General features: G+C 42.5%; 1 protein-coding gene across 2 annotated transcripts; it reads right to left on the bottom strand.

The window, feature by feature from the left end:
- Positions 1-487: 487 nt before the first annotated feature.
- On the bottom strand, positions 488-6,902 carry LOC139392313 (adenylate kinase 2, mitochondrial-like). Of its 2 annotated transcripts, XM_071140214.1 has the most exons (7): positions 6,695-6,902; positions 3,907-4,032; positions 3,608-3,718; positions 3,224-3,318; positions 2,793-2,865; positions 1,909-2,113; positions 488-675 (listed from the first exon to the last, which is right to left on the bottom strand). In XM_071140214.1, exons 1-7 carry the CDS (start codon positions 6,791-6,793, stop codon positions 668-670), a joined length of 717 nt encoding a protein of 238 aa, XP_070996315.1. In that variant the 5' UTR covers positions 6,794-6,902; the 3' UTR covers positions 488-667. The 2 variants fall into 2 exon arrangements, with proteins under 2 accessions (XP_070996315.1, XP_070996314.1); XM_071140213.1 differs by lacking the exon at positions 488-675 and having other exon boundaries at positions 1,670-2,113.
- Positions 6,903-7,468: the final 566 nt, after the last annotated feature.

Below are 7,468 nucleotides of genomic sequence, written 5' to 3'. Positions count from 1 at the left end.
GGAAAAGTCCATTTGGGGTTCTGTGTAATGATATCGCCTGGAACTTGCTGACCATTATTTGTGTAGAGTTCCCAGAAATAATTTGAAATCATAAGACATTTCTTAGCGCAGTCGATTAGATATGGGAAATGTAGCCTACTGAATTCTCAAACTTTCCAGATATGATTGACTGCTAGCGCAATGTACTTGGATCCAGTTCCTCAAATGACATCTTTCAGTGTCTATAATACTTTGAGATTTTCCTGACCAGGTAACCTGATGGGTAAAAACTTCTAGCCCTAGTACACATTTGCCAAGTATGAATGTTAGCCAAATCACTATGCAGGCTAATGCAAACTGTATTATGTTCCATAAAGACATCCACCCAGCCATGTACAATATGCAACATAAACCATGATATTGAGGTAATTGCAGTTGAGTTATATTAGTAGCAAGTAAGGCAATATTATATTAGTTATACAGCACAAAGGGAGGCTACAAAATTATGTCATGATTGTAGAAAAGCATATTTTTATTAGAAGGGAAACATCAGTCACTTCCAAGATTGCTTCACTAATTACTGGTAGATTGCACTGCATTATGCTCACTCATCCTCCAGAAACATCTCAAAATTAAGTGCTACAGTACAACATTTCCTCCTTCCTCCGCTTGCTTCCATTGCCAGGATTCAATCAGCTGGGGGAAAAGAAAAAAGGGTGAATTTAAACATGAGACAATTGCAAATTCTAACAAAATACTGAGTTTTGGGTCATTCAAAGCAGCAAAAAGCAGAACATGTACAGACAAGTTGCACCACTGGACATAGAAAGGCCCTTGTATGTGTTCAATTTAACAATCCTGTCCATCTAGTGCAATTAACTACCATAAAGAGTCAGCCGTCAGGCTTTACATGAGTTTTAATTAACACTGCACCACAACGTGACTTAGCAGCACATTAACAATCATTTGCCCGTATCAAACTTGACGACAGGAACTAAAAGCAGAATTCAATAATCATTGTTTTGATACTTAACATTATCTAGTCAAGCTAGGAAAATTTCCACAGCAAGCCTACTGGCCAATATAGCTTTACACAATACAACTGCTATTGTTTTCTGACTACCATGAGAACATCATGCCGTCACATTCAAAGGCAATAAGTCACAATCGGCATGCAGATGTTTCATCGAAATGCAGAGATCACAGTTGACTACAGAGAGGGAGAAGGGACAAAAATCTAGAAAGGAAAGGACAAATGAGTCAACAGGTAGCCTATTTATAGAGCGGGAAGGAAATCGTATCAATAGAAACATAAAAATAGTGTTGGTTAACAGGAACTAAATATACATCGGTATGACAGGTACTTTTTGTTTGTGGCTATGCTCTAGAAAAAAAAGGCATGCTTTCAGTTTCACTAACCAAAGAACATCAATGCACACCAAGTGTCAAAGTACAAGAGTCAAGTAGATAATTCATTTCTGACTGACATTCGCATCATCTATCCCCGTCATTCATTTTTCAAACTAATGACACATCACATTAAGATGTATTACATTAACTGTAATGCATTTTTAATCACGTCCATATTCCCTACAGTTTACTCAATTTAATCCAAGTACAAGGACCATCACAATGAAGATACATTTCCACCAATATGTATACCTGACCCAAGGGGGACGTTACACTTATCTTATACACACCATTATAAAATCAGCTATTCTCTGTAGTTTCCGGGGAAAGTCCCAGTAGAGGAGCGCATTCAAATACAAGTATACCCCACCAGAAAGTAGAGCCGTAGAGAACGGAGCACAGACTAGTCCAGAGGAGGAGAGTTGGAAAGCTAGACGAAAGGAGCACGGACCAGAGTCCTGAGAGTGAAGAAGCGACTGAAGTGGAAGGGAGCTTAGACGAAGAGCACCAGGTCTTTACAGGGGGCGGCTGTAGCCGAGGAGAAGGCGGCGAGGATGGAGGCGAAGACGACGTCGGGGGACTGGGCGGCGTCGACGGCCTTGTGCAGGCCGCGGGCGCTGTAGTACTTGACTAAGGGCACCGTCTGCCGGTGGTAGGCCTCCAGCCGCGAGCGCAGCGTCGACGCGTTGTCGTCGCTGCGGCGCAGCAGCGGCTGCCCTGTCACCTGACGGGGGACAGAGAGAAGACATTAGGGTTCATATGACTGAAAAGCGCCATTTGGTTTCTCTCCCGTTATTTATTTCTCTCTTCGTCCCAACACTTTCAGTGTTCACAGATCTATACAAATTTGATAGGTTTAAGAAATATGGTGAGGGCTCCCTCTAGCCCTCCAGATGGTCAGTGCATCTTCTACCATATTAATTACCTCCTATCCAGTCCTTTCGGATCTATGATGAACACACAAGGGCTTGTGAAGGCCTTGAGCGGTGTCAAAGATTTCCAAGCCAGTAGCACCGATCTTACATCGCTGGGTACCACACTACAACCCTTTTGATTTGTGTGTTGAAAGCCATTTCTGTGCATCTGTAACAAGAGCTCAAAGCCACCTGCACGGAACAACTCCTAGCCAAGGGATTGTGTGTCACAACACTTGTGAAAGAGTCTGTTTTCAAATGAGCCACTACATTTTTCATATGACAGACACACACTTCTATAAGAACACACACGTTAAAAGTTAATATTTGCTCAAACACTGAGCGGGCACACACTTTTTTAAGTGCAAATTGACCCAGAAACATTTGAAAACATGTGATTAAAGGATTATACAACCAGCTTCCTCTGGGTTCTACAATAGAAGTAGGGTTTCCAGACTCAGAAAGGGGGACGTTCGTCAAGGTACTTACGTCATCCTTCATGGGCTCTTTGGGTGGATTGAACTCCTCGTGGTAGGAGCGACCACTGGGCTGGTGAATTAGTCTGAGGGGGGAGAAAGTTAGTGGGCCACATGGTTTAACACCATTTCAACAACACTCCCGTCCTCCATCAAGCCCAACCACACTGCCGTTGGCCCACATTTTACACCACATAATGGCCACACAAAAAAACCCTTTTGACATGCGAATGTGAACATTTGGAATGGACTATAGCCACATTATTTCCTCTGTATGAAGCCATGTCCTCAATACAGATCACACTGTTTGTTGTGGATTAAGGAGGCATTGCTCCATTTCATGACAATTTCTCCAACAAATGGTCTATAATAACTGGATCAAACCACAGGTCACCGCAGCACGTCTCCCCTTCTCTTCTCCCGCTATACAATATTTGGTCCTACCTGCCACAGATCCTGCGCACCAGTAGGGAGTCATCGACGGAGAACTCAATCACAGAGTCCAGCTTCTCTGTGCGCTTCTCCAGCAAGTCATCCAGCTAGGAGAGAGGGACTCATGAAACATGGGAGCAGGGAGAAAACAGGTTCATATGCCCAGTGATGTAGTCGAGGGTAAACGCAGTTTACACATCATTTTCATTTTGCGCGACAGTTAACCCACCTTTTGCAGAAAAATGCATTGAAAGTGTAGGAAGCACTATTTTTTTTCACCGCGACCGGCAATCGGTTTAACCACTACATCACTGCATATGCTTGAGTAACAGCAAGAGACACTTTTGCTCTGGGAATTGACTGCAAAAATAGAGTCAGGCACCAACCAATCCTCACCATCTCTGCTTGTTTCACTGTGCGGGGGAATCCGTCCAATAGGAACCCCTTCTTACAGGGAGGCGTGTCCAGGTTCTTTTCTATGAGTTCTACCACCATCTCGTCACTGACCTATGAGTAAGTTGACAGTGATAAGCAGTGAGACAAAAAAGGCATGAGAACACACAATTGGGACAGAGGTCCAAGTAAACCGGTCTCAGATTACCACTAAACTACAGAACCAGTGACACAAAACAGATTCATTCCTATTAAAATGAGCACAGAGACACGGTCAGAACTAACATATGAACACATCTTACCAGTTTCCCGGCATCCATGGTCTCCTTGAGCCTCTTGCCGAGCTCAGAGCCAGAGGCCACCATTGCCCTCAGCATGTCCCCCGTGGCCAGATGACACACACAGTACTGCTCTGCCAACCGAGGAGCCTGGGAGGGAGGGGGATTATTGGCATTAAGCCTAATGTTGCAAAGGCAACAGGGGTAGCATTTATGTAGCCATGTCTCATGTTTCAAAAGTGTAACTTGACAACTCTGAAGAAAAGTACAGCAATGCATTTCCACCCCCCAACATGTCAAACTAATACAACAGGCGGGAGTCCTTCAAGGCATTCAAGTCGTTCTGAATCTTAATAGTTGATAGCAACATCCCTCCAGCCTCCACCTATGACATGAGACTAATGTCTAGATGTATGTGGAGGGCATGGGACACTTCTGGAAAAACATAAATGTGGGTTGAATAATTAAATGCCATAGCACATACAGTACAGTTGTTTCAAGGAGACAATTGTGTTGCCATTTTGTTTTTAAATTTCACAGTGATGTTCAAGTTGCGCCACAACTGAGAGCTAAAGACCAAACCCCCAAGGGACTAAATACTTAAGAGCTTCCAAGCCAGACCACAAGTACAGTGCCTTCAGAAAGTATTCATACCCCTCGACTTATTCCACATTTTGTTGTGTTACAGGCTGAATTCAAAATGGATGAATATATATTTTTAATCTCACCCATCTACACACAATACCCCATAATGACACAATGTTTTTAGAAATGTTAGAAAATGTATGGAACTGAAATATCTAAATGACGTAAGTACTCATACCACCGAGTCAACACATGTTAGAATCTCCTTTGGCAGCGATTACAGCTGTGAGTCTTTCTGGTTAAGTCTAAGAGCTTTGCACACCTGGATTGTACAATATTTGCCCATTATGCTGATCAACATTCTTCAAGCTCTCAAGTTGGTTGTTTATCACTGTTAGACAACCATTGTCAAGTCTTGCCATTGATTTTCATGCAGGTTTAAGACAAAACCGTAACTGAGCAACATTCACCGCCTTCTTGGTAAACAAATCCAGTGTATATTTGGCCTCATTTTAGACAATGAAAATTCATATCCCAGTGTCTGCTAGAAAGCAGACAACCTGGTTTTCCCTGTGCTTAGCTCCATTTCGTAAACTTTTTTTTTTATCCTGAAAAACTCCAAGCCTTTATGATAACAAGCATAACCCATAATCATAACATGATGCAGCCACCACTATGCTTGAAAATATAGATAGCGGTACTCTAATGTGTTGTATTTGACCCAAACTTAACACTGTCTATTCAGGACTAAAAGTGAATTGCTTTGCCACATTTTTTGCAGTATTACTTTAGAGCTTTGCTTCAGAATATTTTTATTTTCACTGTCAATTAGGTTAGTATTGTGGAGTAACTACAATGTCGATACATCCTCAGTTTTCTATCATAGCCATTAAACGCTAACTGTTTGCAAGTCATCATTGCCCTCATGGTGAAATCCTTGAGCGACTTCCTTCCTTTCCAGCAACTGAGATAGGAAGGACACCTGTATCTTTGTAGTGACTGGGTGTATCCAAAGTGTAATTAGTATACTCAACATCTTTTTAAAAATATATTATTATTTATTTATTTATTTATTTATATTGTTACCCAGCTACCAATAGGTGCCCTTCTTTCCGATGCATTGGAAAACCTCCCTGGTCTTTGTGGTTGAATCTGTGTTTGAAATTCACTGCACGACCTTACAGATAATTGTATGTGTAGGGTACAGAGATGAGGTAGTAACTTATGCAACTTAAGCACATTTTTACCCCTGAACTTATTTAGGCTTGCCATAACAAAGGGGATGAATACTTAGAATCAAGACATTACAGCTTCTCAATTCATGAATTTTTTAAAGAATGTCAAATAAAACCATCCACAGGCCAGCCCCGAGTTGGGGGAACCCCGTCATAAGGTATTATGCGTCGGCCATTGACCCCCCAAAAAACTAAAATTATTCGCTTTTAAAAACTCAGGATGTAACAACCAAATAGGGGTATGAATACCTTCAGAAAGCACTGTGTCTGAACGCCCTACAGTACTTTAACCAGCCTGTGCAACCCAAAAAATGGTAGTGTTTTATAAGGCAATGCTGTGCAGCTATCCAGCCACTACAGCAAGGAAGTACAGACGTCCCCAACTTCGGTCCTGGGAAGCTGCAGGTGTTCCAGCACAAACACATTTCAAACAAAACCCTGAACAACCTATTGTTCTCCCGGACCAGAGACTCCCAGAAACTAAATAACAATTACACTGAGCTTATTGACAGGGAAGTCAATAGTCTACACGTTCATTGAACCTGGTTAGATCAAATGAAAGTAGTTGGCTCTGGCCAGCTGGAGAGTATGATTAGCATACAGTCACCTAATGGGACTTTGAAAGTCAGTTAAAAGGGCCCTTCATACAATACATTGGCATGCGACTCCAGAGACGAGTACCACATTGACTGTGTGCCAAAGTGTTGCAAGTTCACAAATCAAACTGGTCAGCACCAGATAACGTTAGTTCGAAGGGAAATGGCTACATTCATTCAACTTAACAAATGCTCATAACTTGTTAGCTAGGCTAGCTAACTACAACTTGCATTATACTTCCTCATCCGTCTGATCTAGAAACCCAATTCATTACACAAAACTTGGGAAAGCTATGCAAGCCAATTCAGAATGAACTTCAGGACAAGGTGTATACAGTTAGGTGGCAGTGTCGGCCATGCGGTCTCCCATTCCTGCACTTCGCATAACTCACTCACCTGTGTTCCTTTCCCAGCACCAGGGGGTCCGAGAAGGATTGCCCGAATTCCCTTTTTTACGTCGGACACTGCATCGTTCAACTGCACGCTGGGGGCCATGTTCACTTTAACCGTCCTTGTGCCACTTTTGTTATCTGCCAACTCGGCCACGAAAGGAAGTGTCAGCGACTTATTCCTTGCTGTTTAGGATTAAAGCCCGCCCCTTATTAGAAAATACTTCCCTCTCATTGGTCATTAGATGGCTCAGTCAAGCGTCCTACACGCTGATTTGCTGAAATAGTAAGCACATTTCTTGTTATAACATCCGGGTTTTGCACATGCAATTACGGATGTTCTTTGGTGAGGGACCATAGAGATGTAAATGAACATTGTTATTAGTTAGACAGTTAGACAAATCTCTATTATTAATATTAATGGTGTATTATTATTATGTATTAATTAAGTAATATTATTATTATGGTTTCATTTGTCGGGAATTATTACAACAAGTACTGCATGCTGTGTGTAGAGGTGGCAGAGGAGGCTCAGGGACTGTTCTTAATCACTGCCAAGATGTGGTCGCTTTTCATTAGCCGTGGCATCACCCAGGTGGGCGCAAAATGTTCGCCAATGGAGGACCAGTACCTACGGAGAAGCAGGTCCTATGGAGGATCTGACCGTGGAGAAGCAGATGTGGTGCACTGACGAAGCTCTCCGTGTCTGTTTGTCAGACTATTTGTTTCTCTCTGGCTCTACGGTCGATGCACCCCCTTCTGAAGCTACAGTGCCTTTTCA

This window comes from Oncorhynchus clarkii, chromosome 32 (genome assembly GCF_045791955.1).
Source record: "Oncorhynchus clarkii lewisi isolate Uvic-CL-2024 chromosome 32, UVic_Ocla_1.0, whole genome shotgun sequence".
NCBI classification, from domain to species: Eukaryota; Metazoa; Chordata; class Actinopteri; order Salmoniformes; family Salmonidae; genus Oncorhynchus; species Oncorhynchus clarkii.
This window is presented reverse-complemented; position numbering and strand designations above follow the sequence as displayed.

Excerpts from the sequence above, each read along its gene's own strand:
- LOC139392313 (XM_071140213.1), bottom strand. The coding sequence starts at position 6,793 with ATGGCCCCCAGCGTGCAGTTGAACGATGCAGTGTCCGACGTAAAAAAG. Across the intron at positions 3,719-3,906 it reads CCATGGATGCCGGGAAACTG|GTCAGTGACGAGATGGTGGT; the intron begins GTAAGATGTGTT and ends ACTTACTCATAG. Across the intron at positions 2,866-3,223 it reads GTGCGCAGGATCTGTGGCAG|ACTAATTCACCAGCCCAGTG; the intron begins GTAGGACCAAAT and ends CTCCCCCCTCAG.